Genomic DNA, 25,488 nt, shown 5'->3' with positions numbered 1-25,488 from the left:
ACGCCTGAAAAAAAGGTCCGGGACCTTTTTTCACGCTGCAGGCGACAGGCGTCCGGCGTTCGGCGTGGAGATGTGAACCATCTCCATAGAGGGACATGTATTTCCAGCCCTCTGGCGGCAGAGGCGTAGCGCTACAGGCGTAAAAACGCCTAGATGTGAATGGGGTCTAAAACGGAATGCATGCTCTTAATATCCGTCTTAATTGTGTCAAACCTTGCCCCTCCTTCCCCCACCTAAGGATTTTTATTAGCCCCGCCTACCAGCAGTTTAAGAGAAAAACAAAGCATCTAAATCACATAATTCCTTTTGCTGATCTGTTGATCCTAATAACACTTATGGTTTTATATCTACTTTTTGACCCTCATCTTAATTCTCTACTCTTTAGAACTATGTTTTATTAATGTTACATAAGATTTGTATAGTTTACTATTGTTGTTTTTTGACTCCTGGACATTTTCTTATGTGTACTCATTTTTTTGTATGCCATTTTGCTTTTTGTACCACCATTTTGTACCAATTAAAAAAGTTTGTAAACAAAAAAAAAAGAGAAAAACAAAGAATAATTAAGAAAAATCTGATTGGTAGTTGAGGACAAGAATTACACTTCTATGTCGTTTCCCTGCTATGAAACTTTAGCTAGCCTTTATACTAGACAAGTGCGGTTCGTTTTGTTCCAAATTGAAATTCAGACAAATTATTTTTTTCGGATGTGTCCGAATTTCCATTTTACAATAGTACCAAATTGAAACAAATCCGAAATAACGAAAAAATTATAATTTAGAATTGTTTTTTGAATTCAAATAGTTTCCAAATTCGAATTTGAAACGTTTTCGAAGCATTTTCCAAAGAGAATAAAATAGAATAGAAGATAAAGGAATAGAATAGAAAAAAAAATTCAAATATATCATAGAATAGAAAATAATATAACAGCAAATAATATAATTTGAGTAAAACAGAACAAAATAGAATAGAGAATAAAAGAACAGAATAGACTAGAATATAATAGAAACAAATAGAATAGAATAACATAGAAATATTATAACCATCTTCTGAAATTAAAATTTTAATAAAATAGACTATGATAGCATAAAAAAGAATAGAATAAAAAACAATAGAATAGAAAGAATAGAACCATTTCCCAAAATTCAAATATAATCAATTTGAATTTGAATAAAATAGAAAAGAATAGAGTAAAGTAGAATAGAAAATAACAGATTAGTATAGGAAAAAAAAACAGAATAGAAAAAATAAAACAATCTTCCAAAATTTGAATAGAATAAGTTTGGATTTGAATAGAAAAGAATAGAACATAAAATAAAATAGGAAAAATAGAATAAACAAAATAGAAAAAGAATATAATTTAAAAAACAATAGAATAGAAAAGAAAGAATATAACAATTTCCCAAAATTCAAATAGAATTCAATTTGGAATAGAATAGAAAACAATAGATTAGAATAGGAAGATGGTTATATTAATTGTATTCTATTGTTTTTTTCTATACTATTGTGTTATTTTCTATGTTATTATATTCTATTCAAATTCAAATTGATTCTATTTGAATTTTGTAAAATGGTTATATTATTTAGGTTCTATTCTATTTTTTTTAGTTCTATTCTTTTCTATTCAAATTTCAGAAGATGGTTAGAATCTATTTAATTCTATTCTTTTTTTATTATATTCTATTCATTTCTATTTTATTCCATCCTATTCTTTTATTTTTTTATCCCATTTTGTTCTGTTCTATTCTTATATTCTATTCTTTTGTTTTCTGTTATATTCTTTTCTAGTCTATTATATTTTTTTCTGTTCTATTCCTTTATTTTCTATTCTATTTTAATATTTTTGGAAATTGGAAAACTATTAGAAAACTCTTTGAATTTGAAAAACTCTTTAAAATTGATTTGAAAATTCAAATCGATTCAAACGCGAATAAACAAAACAAATTTCGAAAACGAATTAAACAAATTTAACTAAACAAATTTATGTAAATAACAAACAAATGTTTTCGTTGTGCACATGTCTACTTTATACTGACACAATGCTGATTACAGCGGGAAAGGCACCAGCACTTTATCTTTTATCCTGTGAATATTTTCTTTATTTGGATGTTATTGGGACTTGGAACAAGTCTGCACCAATGTTCTGGTTGACTTCCTTTATATGGTTTAATCTGGAGCCGGTGATATATACCGTATTTATCGGCGTATATCGCGCACTATTTTCCCCTTAAAATAAGGGGAAAATCGTGGGCGCGCGATATACGCCGATAGCCACTTCCCCGCGCTCAGTTTGAAATCCTGCGCCGACATATACCGAGTGCAGTACACTCGGGTACATTCGGCAAGGCTCGGCTTCGCTCGTGCTCACGCATAAACGTCACAGAGCGTAAGCGCGAGCGACGCCGAGCCTTGCCGAATGTACCCGAGTGTACTGCACTCGGTATATGTCGGCGGAGGCGTTCGAACTGAGCGCGGGAAGCGGGGACTCGACTTGAGGCGCGCGCTGGAGAAGCCTGGAGGACACCATCAAGGCCGCAGACAGACGCCGGACCGGACGATGGACGCTGGGAAGACACCAAAACTGTAAGTAATAAAATCATATAACATTTTTTTTTACAGGAATTTCGGGGGCAACTTTAGGGGTGCGCGGTATACGCGGAAGCGCGTTATACCGCGATAAATGCGGTATTGTATTGAACATACTTGTTTTAGATTCAGTCTAGGTCATTTCTAAGGAATCCAATGTGGAGTAGTTACCACCCCTGTGCCTATTACCCCACACATCCAGGCATGCTGTACTTTAGCTTGTATGAATGGAAAGCTCTGTATGAATGGAGGACAGGCAGATGAATGAAAGGTCCACCTCCTCCATTCATAGAGTGCTTTTCACTGATGGAAGCTATAGTACAACTTCTATGACTGGAGGAGGGGAAGGGGACGGGCATAGTTGGCACTCTTGATGGGCGCCTATCAGAGGTCCAGTGCTGGTATTATACCCTGCAGCACATGAAGATTACAACTGTGGGGAAGGGGGGGCAGAACATTTTGAAACTCAACCAGGACCGGTGGCACCAGCACAAGGGACACTCCTCTTTAAATGTAAGTACCGTCCCTTGTGCTGATTTTTTATTTTTAATTACTTAAACCTAGGTTTCCACATTTAATGCACACATAGAATTCATAAACAATAATGATCCAAAGAGTATCACTTAGGCTGCATTCACACCTTGGCGTACAAAATCGCGGCGTTTTGTCCCGCGAATTGCGGCGACAAATTGCGGCGTTTTGTACCACGATTTGCGGCGACAAAACGCTGCGATTGTGAATGCAGCCTGGATCCTGGAGGGATGATTTAACATGCACCTCTATGGAGATGGTTTACATCTCCTATGCCGAACGCCGAAAGCCGCCTGAAAAAAAGGGTCCGGGACTTGTTTTCAGGCGGCAGGCGTACGGCGTTCGGCATGGAGATGTGAACCATCTCCATAGAGGTGCATGTTAAATCATCCCTCCAGCGTCTCGGGGCTGCAGCGGTGTCGCACTACAGGCGTATATACGCCTAGGTGTGAACGGGGGCTGAGGCCCCTTTCAGACTACCACGACTTCAAAGTCGTGCGATTTTGCCGCTATTTTACTGTGATTTCGCGGCCACGACTTTGACACAATTTTGACACGATTTCCAGGAGACTTGAGGTCTATGAACCTGAGCTCGCACCAAAGTCGGACCAAAGTAGTGCAGGGACTACTTTGAAGTTGGCACGACTTGAAGTCGGACTAATTTGAATGGTTGTCATTGGAAATTATGGGGAACGACTTATCATGCTACTTTGCAGTCCCAAATCGTGGGACAAGTCGTACAAGTGTGAAAGGGGCCTTAGCGTATTAGAAGGAAATATGCATTCCCACCAGTCATTTAAATCTGGGATAAGTTATACATATATATATATATATATATATATATATACTCTGAATGGTAAATATATCCCCACTACTTGCTTGTACTATGGGTGCCAGCATTTAGCTTGAATGTTAGTATCCTAACATACCTTTTTTTTACATCTTTCCAGAATACAAATCCCCCTGAAGAAGACCAATTTGTGGTCGAAACGTGTCGGGGCATTCTTATGGAAGCTACTTTATCAATGGCACTATATACTATTCCATTATATCATTTAATATTTATTTATTGTTGAGATCTCAAACTGTCTGTAACCTGAATGTATTTAATATTACAACTATCTGCATTACAATGAGAAAAAATTGCGCTTATCCAACTAAATAATTAATGCACATAAATTAATATATCACAAAAAAATATATAAACCAAAAGGAATATATATATATATAATAGGGAAGGCAGCAGTTCTGGTGCCAAAGCACAAAATATATGAACAAGAAAAAAGGGGGGTTAGAACTGCGCCATGGCACCCAGACTTCGTGTATTATAAAGTCAATTGATTAAAGTAGACATCAGGGTTTGGAAGGAAGAAAGTCAATAGGATTCTCCAGGGATTCCACGATCCTGATGTACGGAATAATGAATCCCACCCAGATGGTCCACAATTATTCCATATGTAACTTGACTACCAGAGTCATGAGCTGCTTACCAGATCATAGACTTAAATCAGCGGTCGACTGTGACCCAGCCGCGGCCTTTGAGGAAAGGAGTGATTTCTGTGATACAGAAACCTAGTAAAGATCTCTTTTATACATTTCCATGTCTTTGAATTTAATATACTTTACACAGTATGTCGCTTAAAAGCCCCCGGGGGGAATTTCTCCATTTTTGTCTATACAACATTTTGGGGTGTGCGGCCCTTGGACTCTCAATATATGCATTTTTTCTTGTCTCAAGTTATACATATATAAACGTCACAGTACTTGACAAGATGCTTGATTAGGATGTCCAACATCTCTCGGTTTTTCTCGGGCAGTTTGTGAACCAAGGCGTGAACTGCTTGAACTCTGTAGTTCTGGTCATCCGATTCTGTGAGGAAATAAGAACTCCGCTAAGCAATTTTCACAATTAACCCAATATGTTACTCCAATTTGATTATCGGAAACAACACCTTCAACACTGATACATTGAGAGAAGACTTAAAAATAGGAAGAACTGCCCATGTCCACTCCTCCTCCTAAGCTTGTCATAGTTGTCAATGGTTAGGGCTCCTCTATTCTTTAATACTTTCCTCCAAACAGGCACATATACAGCTCAACTCTTTACCCTCAGTGGATGAATTCAGTGTTTATTTTACCTAGGGGGTGGGATAACAAAGGGTCACTGTTCTGTCCCCCAAATGTCTATGCTGATTATCTGGATCCGTGCTGTTAAAATTACATGTAAGGTTTGTAATTTACATAAGACAATCCTATGTGGAGTGCAGGCTCCATCTAGTGTTCTTTTTTTGGTATTTCTGCAGTTGTTCTGTTTATATGAGTTACTGTATGTGTAGTTAAGGAAGTTGTTAGTAAGCAGGGAATTCTGGGTAGAATCTTCACAGAATGTGAATCAGCCACCATTCTGTGAGAAGATACTGCAGGAAGCAAGACATGCATTTCTCAATCTATCGCCATCACCCCTTAGGCCGTGTACAGACGACCAAACAAGTACGATTAAAGCGGTCCGCCGGACTGTTTTTACCGTACATGTCTGGCCGGGGCTTTCTGTACGATGGCTGTACTAACCATCGTACAGAAATCCGCGCGTAAACAATACGCGGGGCGTGTCCGCGGTGTCGCCGCGTCGATGACGCGGCGACGTGGGCGGGCCTGCCAGTTAAATGCTTCCACGCATGCGTCGAAGTCAGGGATGGCGGGCGCTCGGACATGTACGGTAGGTCTGTACGGGCAGGATTCCAGCGGACTGTTTTAAAACAAGTCCAGGAATATTTGCCCGCTGGGAAAAGGCCCGGCGGGCAAATGTTTGCTGGAATCCTGCACGCTCGGGGCCTACACACGACCGAACATGTCTGCTGAAACTGGCCCGCATACCAGTTTCAGCAGACATGTTTGGTCGTCTGTATGGGGCCTTAGAGAACTTAAAAAGTATGGGGGTAATCCACAAAAGGGATACGCCGGCGTATCTACTGATACGCCGTCGTATCCCTGTTTCTATCTATGGAACTGATCCACAGAATCAGTTTACCATAGATAGGCAGAAGATCCGACATGTGTAATTGAATTACACTGTCGGATCTTAAGGATGCAATTCTAGGCCGGCCGCTAGGTGGCGAGGCCATTGCGGCCGGCCTAGAATATGCAAATGAACACTTACGGCGATCCACGAACGTTCCCACGGGCCCGTTGCGCTAAATCTACGTCGTTTACGTCGAGTTACGCCGCGTAAAAATAGGGCTGAGTCCTATTTGACTAAGCCCTATTAAGTATGGCCGTCGTTCCCGCGTCGAAATTTTAAACTCTACGTCGTTTGCGTAAGATGTTCGTGAATGGCGCTGGACGCCATTTACGTTAACGTCTAAGCAAATGACGTCGGAGCAACGTCAGTTAGCGCAATGCACGTCGGGTAAGTTACCCGACGGAGCGTGCACAGTACGTCCGGCGCGGGAGCGCACCTAATTTAAATGGGACTCGCCCCATTAGATTTGGCACGCCTTGCGCCGGACGGATTTGAGTTACACCGCCGCAAATTTCCAGGTAAGTGTGTTGTGGATCGATACCTAACTTAGGAAATTTGCGGCAGTGTAACTTAAATCACTTAAGTTACGTTGCGCTGCGGGGCTGTGGATTTGGCCCTATGTTTTTACTATCTCATCCTATATTGGAGATCGTTGTTTCTGTAATGTATGAAATATTATATATATTGAGGTCTATTTCTGTTATGTTGTAGTTTCACCTGACTTGTTCTAATAAAATTGAGATCAAAGAAATATGGTATCTGAAGTTTATGGGACAAGATCTATGTCCTTAAGACAGAACAGTCACCTTAATCCACTGTCCTGAAATCTTCCTACCCGCTGGTTCCAATAGTGACGACTGGTCCCAAAAGGCACTATTTTATGTCACTCTGACCAGTCCTGTGTTCACCGCTCTCACCTACATCAGGACATACAATTCAGGACCACTGGCCATAGCAACATGATAGGAATCAGCTGCTGGTATAAGTGCCCACCCAAATACCAGCACTGGACAAAAAAAAGGACTTAACCAATGGCTATTGCAGGACAGGGGGTCAAGGTTAGTATTGCTCTGTGTTATCCCATCCACTAGAAAAACATGTAATGGTTCCTTCAATTTTCCCTGAAATTACGTTTTACAGCAGAATGGTACAAATGAATAGCCCATTTAAAAACTTCAACAAAACTTCAACAAAACTTCCTGAAAGCTCTGCAAATGCTTTGTCAAAGCTTTCTGTTCAATCTGAACCCCATGTGAAACTGGCCAAAGGAGTCCGCAGAATGCATTCCATGGGAGTGCGAATACATCTGCTGCCTCGTACACACGACCGTTTTTCTCGTCGGGAAAACTGCCATGAGAGCTTTTGGACGGGAAAAACAGCCGTGTATATGCTCCATCGCAGTTTTTCCGACAGCAAAACTGATGGAAAAAAAAGAGAACCAGCTCTTTTTCCCCGCTAAGATTCCTAGTGGTTTTTAACCCGGCAGCTTTCCTATGGGAAACACTGCGATGGAGCATACACATGGCCGAATTCCCGACCAAATCTCTCATGGCAGTTTTCCTGTCGGGAAACTTGGTCGTGTGGAGGGGGATGAAGTTACCAAGCAGGTTTCTCGGTTTTCCCCTCGGGATTTCTGGTGGACTTTTTACCGCTGGGAATCCGTACGTGTGTGCGAGGCTTGCCAGTCTATAGCATCTCTCACTGAACTATGTGAGACAGTTGAAGACAGAAATACAAATGTGGGCTTAAAGTAAATAGGAAACAAGATTCTAGAAAATACAGTATATAGTATACAGAAAAATACAGATTTTATTGGTCAGACAATGAAAAGAGCTATAAGGATGTATAAAGTCCAGTAACCCACACCAACCACATGGAGATCATCTCCTAACCTGCCTGAAAAAATCCAAAAGCATATTGGTTTCTGTGTGTTACTGAAAGCCACGAATCCCTATTCAAACTGTGGCTAAATTTTGCTGCAGTTACTAAAAGCTGATGTATGGAAAAAAAAAATCCTGGACTGCCGCACTCTGATAGGCGATTTATTGAAACAAAATGAACAAAGGATAAAATCCAAAGCTGTATAACATCCAAAAATTCATGCAACACTGCAATCAATGGTAGAAAGTGGACATAGGGGACAAAAAAGCTAACATGTTTCACATCATGGATAGCTGATGTACTTACTGACTGCAAGAATAAAATCCTTGTGTAATTTGTACGTCATGAGAGGTTCAGTTAGACATCTGTTGACACAAAAAGCAAATTACATCAGACATACATTTCATGAATAGCTTTCATATTCACTATTTCTCAGAGGGGCGTATTCATACTTATTAGAAACAGCAGCATTTAAAGCGAACTTTTTCTGTGCTAAAATCAAATTATGTGGCTGCCTAAACGCAATGCAGTCTTCCTTAGGTAATCAACCAATTTCTCTCTTGCTGCCATGTGCTTCATGCAAAGTCCCACCCTCCCCATGCAAACCCTTCCTCTTGACTTAGATTGGGAAGGAAATACATGACCTCACCAAGCCATGATTTCATTTAAATTTCCTAGGGATAGAAATATGTGACCTCACCAGGCCATGGCTTCCTTAAAGTCCTTAAACAAAAAAAAACCTTTTTCTTTATATACCAAATGCTACAAGGATGACAAAACATCCTGGCATACCAGAGGTGCCCTGAAAACATAAAAAAAATAACTTTATGGAATGAGATGAGGAGGACCAGAATGAAAGTATGATGAGCGTTTGCCTCCAGAGTTCTCATTCCAGAAACACTCTTTCTGCTGCTTCTGGATAATCACAAAGTGTTTCTTCACCAGCAGCATCTTCAAGTAATGAAGTGTTACAAAACACGGCCTCCCAGAAATACACAAAACCTTCATTTATAGAGAAAATGAAGATCAGGAGAACATTCATCAAGGCTTGTAAGATCACTATATGCTTTTGGATCAGCATTGTCAATAACTGAAAATGCGTATTGTCAGGAAGCTTTTACATCATTATGAGGGAAAGGATGGTGGTTACCTGTTGAAATGTTCTTAACATATATAGTCCTTGTTAATTCATTTGTAATAAAAAATAAACATTTAAAAAGCAACTGCAACATTCCCAGTGTAACAAAAAACTTTCAATTTGTAAAACTACTCCACACTAATTTTACAAAAAATGTTAAGATTTTTTTTTTTTTTTCTCATGGCTTGAAAATTTTGGGAAATCGCTATTCATGGATCTCACTGATGCATTATTTGAAATACGGTAACTCTGTTTGCAGAAATCCCTGTCTGAAGATTACTTTTTTTAAAGTGGGGATTCACCCTAAAAAAAAAAAAATTCTTTATCTACCATACAAACGAGCATACTAGCGTCAGCTACAGTATGCCTTTTTTTTTTGCGCTGTACTTACGGTTTAATCCGTAACTTTCGTTTCAGACTCCGGCCGGGAAATGGGAGTTCCTATGAAGAGGGGTACATGATTGACGTCCAGCTATGGCACGTCATGCCTTCCGAAAAAAGCCGAAATAGGACGCGGACATATACGGCGCCTGCGCAGTCAGCTCCTAGTCTGTGCGCAGGCGCCGTATAGCGCCGTGAAGAGCCGAGTCCTACTCCGGCTATTTTCGGAACGGCCGGCCGTCAATCATGTTCCACTCTTCATAGGAATGCCTACTCCCCGCGGGTGTCTGAAACAAAAGTTACGGATTAAACCGTAAGTACAGCGCAAAAAAAAAAAGGCATACTGTAGCTGATGCTAGTTTGGATGGTACAAAGTTGTGTTTTTGGGTGAACCTCCGCTTTAAGTAAGCAGAAAGAAATATGTACAAGCAGGTCTCATATGATAATGAGATCTGACATAAAGCATAATAAACATATTCCTTAGAATTTTCCATCATTCTACCCAAAGGAACTAATTAAGGGGCACACATGGTCAGGATACTAATTAGTAACAAACCTGAACTGAGAACTCAAAAAGCCCAACTTGCCAGATTAAATGGAGCCCGTAAGGAAATGTTTTTCACTTTTGCAGCTCTCCTCAACCAATCACAATTCACTGATCCTTTAACAATAAACTTGAAAGCAATTGCATTTGAAGTGTAGTAGCACAATGTATAATATACTATTATTGCTTATGCACTAAACTGTAAAGCAAAAAGGTCTACAAAGAATTTACTCACCTGAGGTAGTTTTTCAGAGCGCTGGTTATTGTTTTATTGTCCCATAGCTCTAAATCAAGATCCATATCAGGAGGTGCTTTAGGAGCTTTAAAATTAAAACAAAATAATAAAAAGATTTAGATTCATGGCTGGTGCTGTCAGCAAGTCTATTTAACCTGAAATATAAACCTGCTTATTCCACAAAAATTATCCTAAACTGTACAAATCCTCCACAGGGATCTGTGAGTCCAGCCAAGTCTGACCTTCATCCTCCTGATGGTTGGCATAGAAAAAGCACATTGTGATGTTTAACAACTTAACATAGTACACAGGGACAAAGATATAATATACCGATCAGCCAAAAATGTATGATCACTGACATGGGAATAACAGGAATAACACCGATTATATCATTACAATGGTATCTGAAAGTTGGTGGAATATATTAGACAGCAAGTAAACATGTTCTTGAAGAATGGGCATCACAGTTTGTTGTGTATGGGGCTGCAAAGGCACAGACCGGTCAGGGTTCCCATACTGACCCGTGTCCACAGCCAAAAGCTAACACAATGGGCACGTGAGCATCAGAACAGAGCCACAGAGCCATAAAAGAGGGAGGCCTGGTCTTATAAATCACGTTTTATTTTATCATATGGATGGCTGTGTGTCACTTACTGTACCTGGGGAAAGGATGGTACTAGAATGCCATATGGGAAGAAGGCAAGCCGGCAAAGGCAGTGTGATGCTTTAGGCAATGTTCTGCTGGGAAACCTTGGGCCCTGCCATTGCAATTGTGGATGTTACTTTGACACACACAACCTACCTAAACATTGTTGATGAACAAGTACACCCCACACATGCTTGGTGGGTGAAGGAATCCTCCCTGCTGTACCAGCAGTGATAAGAAGTGTTACATTTGGGAGCAGGACTGTTTCCTATCATTACGCCTGAATCTGCTATTCTCCTATCTTGTTCAGCTCTACTTTCCTCACCACAAGTTTACAGTTTTTACCCGGCTGAGTAATAAAGAGCACAGCAAAGAGCACCTGTCTGGACATTCCTTTACTTCTACTTCATGCAATACGCATCATTCACCCCTAGGAATTTCGGAGGAGCCATGAGGTAACACGCCGCCCAAAAAATCCAGCAGCTCCACTGGGGGTAATGCTACAGATACAATATACCAGTCCCAAGTTTTACTGATGGCCGGCAAAATATTATTTCCCAAGATACATTTGATAAAAGAAAGTACGTTTTTTATTATACATTTTATATTATTTTTTTTTAATTACTTTATATATCATTTTTTAATATTGTTTTATATAACTTTTGTATAGATGGGTGGGCCAAGACAATTTCTCCTTTTGCCTCCTTATAAATCTGGCCCTGATGGCAACTATAATGTATAAGGGAGGGACGCTCAACGGAGAAGCTTCAGTAGGAGTACATGTGCGCTTGAAATATTAGAGGTAATATTTATCAATCTGAGTCCCGCATCTCCTCTCAGAATGCCCACCTTTTCAGCATTACATTTAAAAGCGACTCTTGCTTCAAAAAGTTTTGAAGATGTTTTTGACTAGTCTATTCATAAAAGCCATGATTACCAAACCCATATCCTGCAAGAAGAGGCTTGTACTGAGATATGACAATGTCAGCTTGCCCTGAATATTATGTCATGCTTTTACAGTGTACTTGAGTGCACCATTTTTATCTAATTAGATGTGTATAGTAGCCCCTTTGCTTTAGCTTGCCAAGTGTAACAAGGTCAGGTATGTAGACCCTTTTTCTTATATCTAAATGTCCTAAATGAAACACTGATTCATATTTTACTCTCATTCGCAGTGAGATTATCTTTCAGTTTTCTTCAAGAAGTTTCATTTTAAATCTAAAAGTTGTTCCATGGAAGCAAATGCATCGACCAGAAGAATTTTTATTTTATTTTTTTCTACAGCTGATGAGAAATAGTAGAACCCCAAACCCACTAGGAGTATAGCTTAATAGTTCAATCCACCTAAAAAAATGTTGTTATTTCATCTTTAAACCTCATATTTTTGGGAGAATTCCAATGGTGAGATCTCTGCCGCTGTTATAAGAAGCAGGCGTGGATTCAGTGCAGCAGAAACCACCCATAACATGATAAAAGTGTGAATTAAAGTGGTTGTAAAGCCTCAAGGTTTTTCACTTTAATGCATTCTATGCATACAGTGCTGAAGCTCCCTCAGATCCCCCCTACCTTATCCTTACCTGGGGCCAATCTGATCCAGCATAGTGCACATGTGCAGCAACTCCAGCCACTGTCGCTCTCCTCATTGGACAGATTGATAGCAGTGGGGGGGCTGGGACCAAGTCCCGCTGTCTGTTTCAATGGACGCAGCAGCGGGACTCAGGGGCAAGCCTGCACGGGTGCCCCCAGGAAAAGCAGCTTTCTGTGGGGGAACACGATGAAGAGGAGGGGACTGGAGCACAGGCAGGGGACCCCAGAAGAAGAGAATTGGGGCTGCTCTGTGCAAAACCATTACTAGGGATAAAACCCCTTTAAAGCAGAACTCCACAAAAATGTCCAGATACTACCTTGGGAACGTAGCAGTCCTATCAATACTGCGCTGCACATAGCCTGTGCAGAAAGTAGAGCTGTGGGAGAGGTCCAGCAGGCCCCACCCACTGCAGGCTGCCTGAAATATAATACGGGAGGGGCGGAGACAAGATCAGTCACCCTGCACAAGATAAAAGAGGAGCAGTGACCGGTCTTTACGACTGGAAGCTCCTTCACAGAGGCAAAGTCTTACTCCAGGCTCTCACCATCCGCTTCCACTGTCACTTGTAAACACAGAAGCCTTCTCTTTTTACAAGGGACAGCTTTACTATTAGTGGCTCCTGGATCTAACAGATCCCTGCACGTGCTCATGGCAGGAACGGATCTCCAGAATCTGAGAGGAAGAACCTTCTTCCTGCAAGGCAAGGCAGAGCCACCTACACAGGGAGGTACTAGAGTGGAATACACGGGTAGTAGAGAGAAATGCATGAAAGTTTTTTGTTTTGTTTTTGGGGGGGGGGCAGTTGGGGTTGCACACTGTGCATAGTGCACCCCTAAACCCTGCACTCTGTACACAGCACAACCCTGCACTCTGTACGCAGCACACCCCTGAACACCGCATTCTGTACGCAGCACACCCCTGAACCTTGCACTCTGTGCATAAAAAATGTATCTGTCTTTCTGTTTTGTAAAAAGCTGAATTGGGATCATTTAACTGTGCATTATGTCCTTTACTTTTTTCATATTATTTAGACTTGCTTTTCTATTAAAAAATAGGAAAGTTGGATCTATATCATTGCTATTATTTTGGGATGTGTGCCAGAAACATTCCCATGTCATCTTATACCTAGAGTAAAAAAATAATAGACAAAGAAAACCGCCGCTCCAGACAAATGCACTTCAGCGGTGAGTATGGTTCAAAACCCGATGGGTGCAGGCAATGCACAAAGCATAAATAAGAGGGAGGAGATGATGGACAGCCGCACTCCAATAAAGTGTAAAAAATGGTGCCTTTTATTCCAGTAAAACGAAAACTACAACAGCAAAAAAAGAGCTATGAGTAAGCATCGGTTATCGATGTGAAACGTGTCAGCTCTGTTACCCCACTGTTTGCATTTTTTTTTGCTGTTGTAGTTTTTGTTTTACTGGAATAAAAGGCACCATCATCTCCTCCCTCTTATAGAGTAAAAAAATACTTACAGAAAACTGTATTCATCAGCTTCTGAACTTTAGAGTTCACACCTCCAATTCTGTAGAGTCCCAAAATAGTGATACCTACAAATGAAGACAAAACATGCAAATGTTATAAAAGTGCTAAAGAGCAAAGACGTTTTTTTTTTTTTGGTTTGCATACTCAAAGCCAATATTATGTTCTACTACAAGGACCCCTAACATAAATTTCATGCTTCCCTTGGTACACCAAAACAATTATTATTATACAAGATTTATATAGCGCCAACAGTTTGTGCAGTGCTTTACAACATGAGGGTAGACAGTACAGTTACAATACAATTTAATACAGGAGAAATCAGAGGGCCCTGCTCATTAGAACTTACAATCTAGGTGATACAATCTAGGTCAAGTGATACAAAAGGGTAATAACTGTGGAGGGTGAACTGATGGAGAAAATAAAAGCACAATTTTTAGGTAGGGGTAGAATAGGCTCTAGTAGAGCTAGGAGATCAGTTGCTGGAGCAGATGAGTTGTTAAATCAGAACTAGAAGATGCGTTGCTGGAGTAGAGCTAGGAGATGGGTTGCTCTAGTAGAGCTAGGAGATGGGTTGCTCTAGTAGAGCTAGGAGATGGGTTGCTCTAGTAGAGCTAGGAGATGCGTTGCTGGAGCAGATTATTTGTTACAGTAGAACTAGAAGATGAGTAACTGGAGCAGAGCTATAAGATGAGTTGCTAGAGACAGCTAGGAGATGAATTGCTGGAGCAAAGTTGAATTTAAAGAGTTAACTTAACCCACAACAGTAAAACCAGAATACAGTAAAACCTTGGTTTGAGAGCGTTTTGCAAGACAAGAAAAAATTTCTAATAAATTTTGACTTGATATACAAGCAATGTCTTGATATGAGGCCCCGTACACACGTCCGAGGAACTCGACGGGCAAAACACATCGTTCTGCTCGTCGAGTTCATTGTGAAGCCGCCGAGGATCTCGGCGAGCCAAGTTTCCTCATTGACTAAGGCCCCGTACACACGACCGAGTTTCTCGGCAGAATTCAGACAGAAACTCGATCGGAGCCGTATTCTGCCGAGAAACCCGGCCGCGTGTACACTTTCGGCCGAGGAAACCGACGAGGATCTCGTCGGGCAAAATAGAGAACATGTTCTCCATTTCCTCGTTAGTCAATGGGGAAACTTGGCTCGCCGAGATCCTCGGCGGCTTCACAAGGAACTCGACGAGCAAAACGATGTGTTTTGCTCGTCTAGTTTCTCGGACGTGTGTACGGGGCCTAACGAGGAAATAGAGAACATGTTCTCTATTTGGCCCGACGAGTTCCTCGTCGGCTTCCTCGGCGAAAAGTATACACACGACCGAGTTTCTCGGCAGAATACAGCTCCGATCGAGTTTCTGGCTGAATTCTGTCGGCCTAAGAGTAGCATCATGTCACAACTGAGTATAAAAGAGAACAGAGGCGCCTCTAAGTGTAGCAATATGGTTACATTTAGCAAACTCACGTGGTTGATGATTAAAAGAGGCACATCTAAGTATGCACACATCCGGGGTAAAGTGGTCCACTTAGACCGTCCTGCTCACCACCATCAAGGTCGTCCCTTCCACTCGGTGCTCCACGAGCAGTTCAAGCCTTGCTTTCAGAACACTCTACTGCGGGGTAGTCTTTCCGGTCACGATTGCAGATTGACAGCGGTGAGGGGCAGAGGTGCGGAGGACGGTCTATGTGGATCGCTTTACCCCGAATGTCTGCATACTTAGATGTGCCTCTTTTAATCATCAACCATGCGAGTTGCTAAATGTTGTACCTTCATTAAATGTAACCATATTGCTACACTTAGAGGCGCCTCTCGTCCCTTTTATAATCTGTAGCTCCGGCTGGATTTTGCTTCTAATCCCCTTGTGGAGGCTGCCATTTGTGGATTGAAATTTTATGATCACATTGCTATAATCTTTTTATATGGACTATAAACTGAAGGATTTATGAATTAATGATTGTGAAACCAATAATTTGAGTTTCCATTATTTCTTATGGGGAAATTTGCTTTGATATACAAGTGCTTTGGATTACAAGCATGTTTTGGAACAAATTATGCTCGCAATCCAAGGTTTTACTGTAAAAAGAATAGGGGGGGGGGGAAGACAAGGAGAAGAAGAAAAAGAAAAAAAAGGAGGAACTGGAATGGGAGGAGAGAGTTGTCGGGCTCGAAGGCCCAGCTGGGTGAAAGAGACATCATATGAGTAGCTACAAATATGGTAAGAGAATAAGTGAGGAAAAGAAGGGTAGGGAGATCGTGCCACATGACTGCACTGTGGTAGAGTTATGAAAGGGTTGGAGATGCAACCCCAGGAGTTGAGAGCATTTCTGTGAGAGCATTAGAGGAAGAGAATTGGTACCAAATATACCATAGGACTGGAATTTTACTTTAAATTGGAATAACACTGTGCTCAAGAAGCTGCTTTAGATAACTGTTGTGCAATATTAAATAGTATGGGCCTGTATGCAATTAATTTTGTAGTAGCAAAACATGAACACTAAATAAAAACATCTGAATGGCTTGAATTAAAAAAATATTTTAATACAATTTTTTCCAGGATCTGTCATTCCTGGAAATCTCAGAGCATGTCTTATGAAACATTTCACGGTCAGATCATTCCATTTTCTCTTTTTATGATACTTCTCAGCTCTGTGAGCAAAATACCCAAAAATGTGGAGAATTGTAAGCTCTACTGAAACTTCTTAAATGCCTATTAAAAGCTTGTTTAGAGCTACAACCAGGACTCATGTTGAGTTGCAGCAATCCCAGACTGGAGCCATAGTGCATCTAAAAGGATTTGAGAAAGCTACTTGGAACTTTTGAAATGCTTATTAAATGTCTGCTGAACAACATGCTTCTCTGACTAGCATTTACAGACAAGATTTAAACAATGTCAAGATGCTCTTTTGACTATCATCTACAAACAAGATTCGGGCCGGGTTCACACTGGTATGACACGACAGACTGTGGATCCGACTTTGCCCTGCGACTTGAGGTCCGACATCTATCCGACTTCAATGAACGGGGATCTGACTTTGATCCCCGACAATACCAGGCACTGTGTCTGGTACGAATCTTTAGGGGAAACTCCACGCCAAATAAAAATCAAAAAATAGCATGGGTTCCCCCTCCAGGACCATACCAGACCCTTCGGTCTGGCATGGATTTTAAGGGGAAACCCCTGCGCCGAAAAATGGCATAGGGCCCCCTAAAATCTATACCAGACCCTTATCCAAGCACGGCAGGAAATCCTTATGCCGGCAGGTTTGGACAGGGGGCGGGGAGGAGCGAACGCCCCATCCTCCTAAACCATACCAGGCCGCATGCCCTCAACATGGGGGAGGGGGTCTGTGCTCTGGGGCAGGGGGGCCCTACGCCGCCCATCCCAAAGCACCTTGCCCCCATATTGATGGGGACAAGGGCCTCTTCCCAACAACCCTGGCTGTTGGTCGTGCGGGTCTGCAGGCGGTGGGGCTTATCGGAATCTGGAAGCTCCCAGATCCTGGCCCCCACACCCTATGCAAATGAGTATTGGGTAAATTGTACCCCTACCCATTAACCTAAAAAATAAATAAAGCACAGTACGCAGGTTTTTAAAGTATTTTATTAAGGCAGCTCTCGCATCTCGTTTCCGATGACTTCTCCCTCTTCTGGTGACTTCTTCTGCCTCTGCAGGGTCTTCCTTCTTACCCAGTTCTTCTCTCTCTGTCCACTGTCTTCTCCCTCTGTCCGCTGTCTTCTGCCTCTGCCAGGTCTTCTCCGCTGTCTTCTCGATCTTTTTCCAGGTCTTGTTGGGTCGTCTCGCTCTTTTTCTAGGTCTTCTCCCTCTGTTCTTCTTTCAAAGTTGACGCACCGCTCTCCCCCGCTCTAATGCTGGGTGCGCGGTGTGCCAATACTTATATTGACACGGGACGGGGTCACCTGGTGATGTCATTCAGGGGACCCCGTCCCTTATGATATTACCACCTGGTGCATGATGGGGCGGTGATGTCGTAAGAGACGGGGCCCCCTGGATGACATCACCGCGTGACCCCGCCCCATGCCAATATAAGTAGTGGCACACCGCACACACAGCATTAGAGCGAGAGAGAGCATTGCGTCAACATCGGAAGAAGAACAGATGGAGAAGACAGCGCAGAAGACCCGGTAAAAGAGCAAGAAGACAGCGTAAAAGACCCGGCAGAGGCAGAAGACAGTGGACAGAGGGAGAAGAACCAGAGAGGGCTAGAAGACATCAGCAGAAAAGACCCGGACAGGGAAGAGGTACCGACAGAGGCAGAAGACATCAATGGAGGAAGCAGAACAGCCAGAGAGGAGAGAAGAGATTGAAAGTGATGCCAGAGCTGTCTTAATAAATGACTTGAAAAACCTGTGTACTGCGTTTTATTTTTTACCCTTTTTTTAGGTGAATGGGTAGGGGTACCCTCTACTCATTCACATAGGGTGGGGACCCCTTGTTAAAGAGGGCTTCCAGATTTCAATAAGCCCACCGCCCACAGACCCCGACAACCAACGGCCAGGGTTGTCGGGAAGCGGCCCTTGTCCTCATCAACATGGGAAGAAGGTGCTTTGGGATATTGGGATGGGTGGGCGTCCCAAATCCCTTTTCTGACCTTCCAGGCTTCCTGCTTGGATAAGAGTCTGGTATGGATTTTGAGGGGGAACCCAAGCCGTTTTTTTCGGTGTGGGGGATACCCTCAAAATCCATGCCAGACCGAAGGGACCATGCCGTTTTTTTTTGCGTGGAGTTCCCCTTCAAGATCATCAGAGCACAAGTCGCATGCCCAAGTCAGATCGATTAAGACTGTGATCTGACTTTGATCCGACTTCAGTGATATTCAATGGCCTGAAGTAGGATCAAACTCGGACCAAAGTAGTGCAGGGAGCATTTTTAAAGTCGGACCAACTTGTGTCGGACCAGTTAAGATGGCTGTTATAGGGAAACATTGATTTTCACATGTCATGCGACATGAGCTCCCAATGTCGGAGCGTTTGTCGTACCAGTGTGAACCCGGCCTTAAACAATGTCAAGCATAAGGAGCCCTACAGCTGCTGGTAATATAAGTAAGTAAGCCTGGCCTGAAATAATTCATTATATTTAAACACAGGCTATTATTAGCAGTTGGCAGAAAGTTTTGGCATTCCAGAGAACCCCCTCAAAGTGGATTTTCCAAAAAAAATTCTCCTTAAAGTGTTAGTAAAGTCCCCATGGTTTACCTTATTTTAGGCTTACCTGTAGGTACAGTAAATATCTCCTAAACATGCACAGGGCACCGCTGCAGGGCTTCGTTCTAAGGTAAGTCTTTCATAAAGTGCCAGTATGTGATTCATACTAGCACATTATACTATTATCCTACAGGAGCCCAATTTTTTGTTTTTTTTTGTGGTTTACTACCACTTTAAGCTGGCCATACGATGGATGAACAATTATTTTTCTCATTTTTATTATAAAAGTAAAAGAGGGCAACATAAAAACGAATACGATATTTGACACAGTTTTTCATAAACTGACGCATCAATATCTGGTTTGATGGATGTAGAAGATATTCTCAATGAATTCTCAAGATATTTTGGTTCAAATTTTGCCCTTCATGCAACATCAAATAGCTGCTCTCAAATATAGGTTCTGCCAAAAACCATTGACATGAATAAGGCGTGATTGTGAGGAGTGGGATATTCTTCTTTGGGAAGATAAAACTTGTAAAACTCCAGTAAAGAGACACTGTCTATTTTTTTCTTAGGCCGTATGTGTTCGCTTACAAACAACCCCCCCCCCCCCCCCCAAAAAAAATCTGAATTTTTAAGTAATTTTATGATTTTGTGTTGGGCTGCACTCATAGCTGTCTTGGACCGCATGCAGCCCGTGGTCTGCAGGTTGGACACCCCCAATGTGAAGGAAGCCACATTAAACCCTCACCTCGTATCTCCACAGAATCAATACATTTCTTCACAAAGTTGAAGCCAGCTTCATTTAGGAACACTGTATAGAAAAATGAAAAGGTAGTGTTAAAACCTAACTTCCAGTTATAAGTGCAATATTAACAAATTAACCACTTGACCACCAAAAGGTTTAGCGCCCCCCCCCCCCTTCCTGACCAGGCCATTTTTTGCAATATAGCACTGCGTTACTTTAACTGACAATTGCGCGGTAATTCAAGAAGGCAGCGAAATAATTTTTACATCATTTTTTATTTGATCACCTCTGCGGTTTTTGTTTTTTGCGCTATAAACAAAAATAGAGCGACAATTAAAAAAAAAATGCAATATTTTTTACTTTTTGCTATAATAAATATCCCCCAAAAACATATATAAAAAAAAAAATTTTTCCTCAGTTTAGGCCGACACGTATTCTTCTACCTATATTTGGTAAAAAAAATCGCAATAAGCGTTTATCGATTGGTTTGCGCAAAATTTATAGCGTTTACAAAATAGGGGATAGTTTTCTTATTTTTTTTTTTTTTTTACTACTAATGGCGGCGATCAGTGATTTCTTTCATGACTGCGACATTATGGCGGACACTTCGGACAATTTTGACACATTTTTGGGACCATTGTCATTTTCACAGCAAAAAATGCATTTAATAAAATTGCATTGTTTATTGTGAAAATGACAGTTGCAGTTTGGGAGTTAACCACAGGGGGCGCTGTAGGAGTTAGTGTTCACTTAGTGTGTGTTTACAACTGTAGGGGGGTGTGGCTGTAGGACTGACATCATAGATCGAGTCTCCCTTATATAAGGATCGATGCAGCCGCCACAGTGAAGCCATGTTTACATACGGCTCTCCCCGTTCTTCAGCTCCAGGGAGCGATCGCGACGGGGCGGCTATAAACGAATAGCCGGATCGCCCCCTGCGGGAATCCGACCGCCGCATGTAGCGGGGGGGGGGTCCCGATCGGACCCCGACCAACGTCTAGGCAGGGACGTACAGGTACGCCAATGTGCCTGTACGTGCCATTCTGCCGACGTACATATACATGCGGCAGTCTGGAAGTGGTTAAACAAAAATGTAACAGATTCCTCTATTTACACTTCCTTTATTCAACCCTGGTGGGTTATTGTATTTTCACAATAGCCAAACAGTGGCTGCATCTGATTGGATACAGCAGCTGTTCCTGCCTGGTTTCTTCCATCAAAGGATATCAGATGGGAATGGGGCCAACATGGCCACCCACTAACATACAAGTAACATTTTAGGCATCCTCTACAACCGGAGTTTCATTTTTTGTGAGATACACCTTTAGGCTGGGTTCACACTATGTTCGCATGTGGCTCACATCAGGAGTCCGGTGCATCCCCGTTCACTGTTTTAGGTCCAATTTCAGTCTGAATTTTGGGCTGAATTCAGACCTAAAATGGACAAATGCAAATTCGCTCTGTGAAGATACGTGAACTGGCTTCATAGAGAGCCGGTCACAAGCTCCTACCATGCGAATTGGATGCGGAGAAACAAGCATCCTATTCACATAGGTGTGAACCCAGCCTGAGGGTTGTCTACTAAATGAAGGCAGACATTTGTTTCCCTCATTAGAACACTGATATCTTATCAGGTGGCTATAATAAAGGCTGAGCCCCTATTTAGGATTTTTTGGAAAGGATATGGTGAAACAAACAGCAATTTTTTCAGAAGAGAAAAGGGAGGATACACTTTTGGGGCCAGCTCCTCAAAGAAGTTACGCTGGCGTATCTCTTGATACGCGGCGTAACTTCTATTTTGCTCCAGCGTATCTTTGTTTTGTATCCACAAAACAAGATACGCCTGAAGCTGTGCTAGATCCGACAGACGTACGTCTTAGTACGCCGTCGGATCTAAGGTGCATTTTTACGCTGGCCGCTAAGTGGCGTTTCCGTCGATTTCCGCATCGAGTATGCAAATTAGCTAGATACGCGAATCCACAAACGTACGTCCGGCCGGCGCATTTTTTTTACGTCGTTTCCGTAAGGCTTTTTTCGGCGTATAGTTACCCCTGCTATATGAGGCGTATCCTATGTTAAGTATGGCCGTCGTTCCCGCGTCTAAATTTGAAAATTTTACGTTGTTTGCGTAAGTCGTTCGCGAATAGGGCTTTGCGTAGAATGACGTTCACGTCGTAAGCATTGGCTTGTTGCGGGTTAATTTCAAGCATGCGCACTGGGATACCCCCATGGACGGTGCATGCGCAGTTAAAAAAAACGTAATTTACGTCGGGGCAAGACGTATTAACATGCCCCCATCACATACATTTGAATTGCGCGCCCTTACGCAGACACAGTTACACTACGCCACCGTAACTTACGGCGTAAATTCTTTCAGGAAAAAAAGCTGTAAGCTACGGCGGCGTAGTGAATCAGAGATACGCTACGCCGGGCGGATAGAAGCGCCGCGCTTCGTGGATCTGGCCCTTAGTTACTGTAGTCTGACCTCTCCTAACTTCCTGGTTAGGACTTGCTAAGCTTCCCTCCTACCACTTTGCATATTATTTTATATATACTGTGATTCTGTACTTGCCAAATATGCTGCAGAAATCTCCCTCCACTGAAGCCTCGTACACACACACTCGGTTTAATTGGCAAGAACCAGCAAGAAAACTGCTGGCAGAGCTTTCACTGCTGGTCTCCGTGGAAACCCACGCATGCTCGAAATGACTGACGCATGCGCGGTAGCTTCCATGGATAGGTAGGGTGAAGCAAGATGTCCGCGACGGCATCAAATGTGATGAGCGCATGCTCGTTGTACGCGATGACATCACCGCCTTTCAAGAGAACCGCGGTTATTTTGAAAGGTCAGTGTGTACACTCGGGCGGCAAGAGATTCTTGCCAAGAATCTCTTCGGGAAAAACAATGGGCCAGATTCACGTAGAATCGCGGCGGTGTAACGTATCGTAGATACGTTACACCGCCGCAAGTTTTCATTGCAAGTGCCTGATTCACAAAGCACTTGCGATGAAAACTACGCCCGCGGCCTGCGTGGCAAGGAGGGCCAATTCAAATGGGCGTGTGCCATTTAAATTAGACGCGCTCCCGCGCCGGACCTACTGCGCATGCTCCGTTTCCTAACTCCCGCCATGCTTTGCGCGCCGTGACGTAATTTTTTCGAACGGCATCGCGCGTAGCGTACTTCCGTATTCCCGGACGTGTTACGCAAACGATGTTAAATTTTAAATTTCGACGCGGGAACGACGGCCATACTTTAGACAGCAATATGTTTGCTGACTAAAGTTAGGGCACCTAAAACGACGACTAACTTTGCGACGGGAAACTAGACTAGCGGCGACGTAGCGAACGCGAAAATCCGTCAGGGATCCGCAGTAACTCCTAATTTGCATACCCGACGCTGGTTTACGACGCAAACTCCCCCCAGCGGCGGCCGCGGTATTGCATCCTAAGATCCGACAGTGTAAAACTATTACACCTGTCGGATCTTAGGGATATCTATGCGTAACTGATTCTATGAATCGGTCGCATAGATAGAAACAGAGATACGACGGAGTATCAGGAGAAACGCCGTCGTATCTCTTTTGTGAATCTGGCCCAATGTTTTTTAACTGATGAGATTCTTGCCCGTGTGTACGAGGCCTAAGTCTGGCTGCATGACATTTTTAGGTGGATTCACATTTTGATATCATTACTCTATAGTGTTTCCAAGCAGTGCAAACTATGGGGTTGATTTACTAAAGGAAAATAGACTGTGAACTTTGCAAGTGCAGTTGCTCCAGAGGTTAGTAAATGATCAGAAGCTCTCCTGACTTTCCCTTGCACGTGATTGGATATTCTTTGCAAAGTGAAGCCTTAAATCATTTACTAAGCCCTGGAGAAATTGTACTTGCAGAGTGCACAGTCTATTTGCCTTTAGTAAATCAACCCCTAAAAGAGAGCAAAACGAATACTGTCCTGCACGGCTTTCACAATACAGGTTTAAGCTTTCTAGCAAAGACCACTGGTGTCGGCTCATAAATTGTACTTTTTATGTAGTTGCATGAAGAATCCCCTAGAGGGCGAGTGATACAACATTTCTATATATTCTGTGTCAGTTTTCTGCAGAAAATAGCACATAAACAGTAAAATCAATCAAGTAATTCATCAGTCATTCATACTTACTTTCTTCTTTTTTGCTTATAATTGCTGGAAGTGTGTAAATCTAAAAGAGGAAAATAATTATTCATTCGTTTACAGGAAGCGTACTGAAATATTTTTTTTTTAAAAAGTAAACCCAATCAATCTCATTAATCTTTACCATATTGATGTCAATGGAAAAGTCTTGGTACATTGTTTTTCAAAGTCGGTAGCTTCTATTAAAATTATTCCTGGTAATCCTGTCATGACAGTAATGGTTAGGAACTACTTGTTATGGGTGACAACCCGCTGTCCCTGTCTCTAGGTTGCTTTCTTACGTTGTCAATTCTGGTGGCGACAATGGGGGTTATTTACTAAAGGCAAATCCACTTTGCACTACAAGTGCAATCTACAAGTGCACTTGAAATTACACTGAAAATTACACTGAACTTGGTAGTGCAATCGCTGTAGATCTGAGGGGGACATGCAAGGAAAATAAAAAACAGCATTTTAGCTTGCACATGATTGGATAATAAAATCAGAAGAGCTTCCCCTCATTTCAGATCTTCTCCTGAGATTTACAGCGACTGCACTTTCAAGTGCAATTTCAGTGCAATTTCATGTGCACTTTGCACTTGTAGTTTGCACTTGTAGTGCAAAATGGATTTGCCTTTTGTAAATAACCCCCTATAGTTAGAAATGCAGGATACCTGGGCACCCAGCAGCATACCTCCCAACATTTTGAGATGGGAATGAGGGACACCTACTAACAAACGTATGTAGGCATAGGGCACGCCCCCTGCCACCCCTATATAAAGGAGAATTAACCCCAAAAAAGGTTATTTAAATCCACGAGGGCTTTTTTTTACCACTGCTATTCCTTTATTTTGGCTTTTAAAATGTACAAATGCAGCAATTTGGAAATTGGATGAAAGGTTTAGCACTGGGTAATACTTTTTAAAAGATAAAAAGTGAATTTTATATACAACTATATACATCAGACAAAAATGAGGGACAACTGAGGAGGAATGAGGAACAGAGGGACATTGCTTTAAATCAGGGACAGTCCCTCGAAATCAGGGACAGTTGGGAGCTATGCAGCAGGATGATGTGGCTGCATCTGCTGACTGACTGCATGTCACTACTGGGGTACATAGGCACTCTTATTCAGATGGATGGATGGGTAGATATATCCCCACCGCATGTATGCAGGAAGAAAAAGCACACAGCAGACCTAGTGCTCTCCGTTTAAAACTCACATTTATTCAAGGAATAAAATATTGCACTATATGCAGTGCTAACCATGGATCGCTTGTACACAATCATAAACAAATACAGAGAGGCCTGCGGCATTACATCATAAATGTGATTCCTCTTCTATACGCAGGTTACGTCAAATTATCTGGACTTCCT

At 42.1% G+C, this 25,488-nt stretch overlaps 1 protein-coding gene across 1 annotated transcript in view; it reads right to left on the bottom strand.

Moving 5' to 3' along the window:
• ARHGAP42 (Rho GTPase activating protein 42) overlaps nucleotides 1–25,488 on the bottom strand; it is a 520,987-nt gene that overhangs the window by 41,599 nt on the left and 453,900 nt on the right. The window contains exons 12-17 of the mRNA XM_040340188.1: nucleotides 24,121–24,160; nucleotides 19,962–20,024; nucleotides 14,028–14,102; nucleotides 10,316–10,400; nucleotides 8,324–8,382; nucleotides 4,882–4,987 (exon numbers count right to left, since the gene is read on the bottom strand). Coding sequence (XP_040196122.1) covers nucleotides 4,882–4,987; nucleotides 8,324–8,382; nucleotides 10,316–10,400; nucleotides 14,028–14,102; nucleotides 19,962–20,024; nucleotides 24,121–24,160 — 428 coding nt within the window. The remainder of the gene's footprint in view (nucleotides 1–4,881; nucleotides 4,988–8,323; nucleotides 8,383–10,315; nucleotides 10,401–14,027; nucleotides 14,103–19,961; nucleotides 20,025–24,120; nucleotides 24,161–25,488) is intronic.

Source organism: Rana temporaria, chromosome 2, assembly GCF_905171775.1.
Source record: "Rana temporaria chromosome 2, aRanTem1.1, whole genome shotgun sequence".
Lineage (NCBI taxonomy): Eukaryota > Metazoa > Chordata > Amphibia > Anura > Ranidae > Rana > Rana temporaria.
The sequence above is the reverse complement of the archived record's forward strand: the minus strand, read 5'-3'. Positions and strand labels throughout refer to the sequence as shown.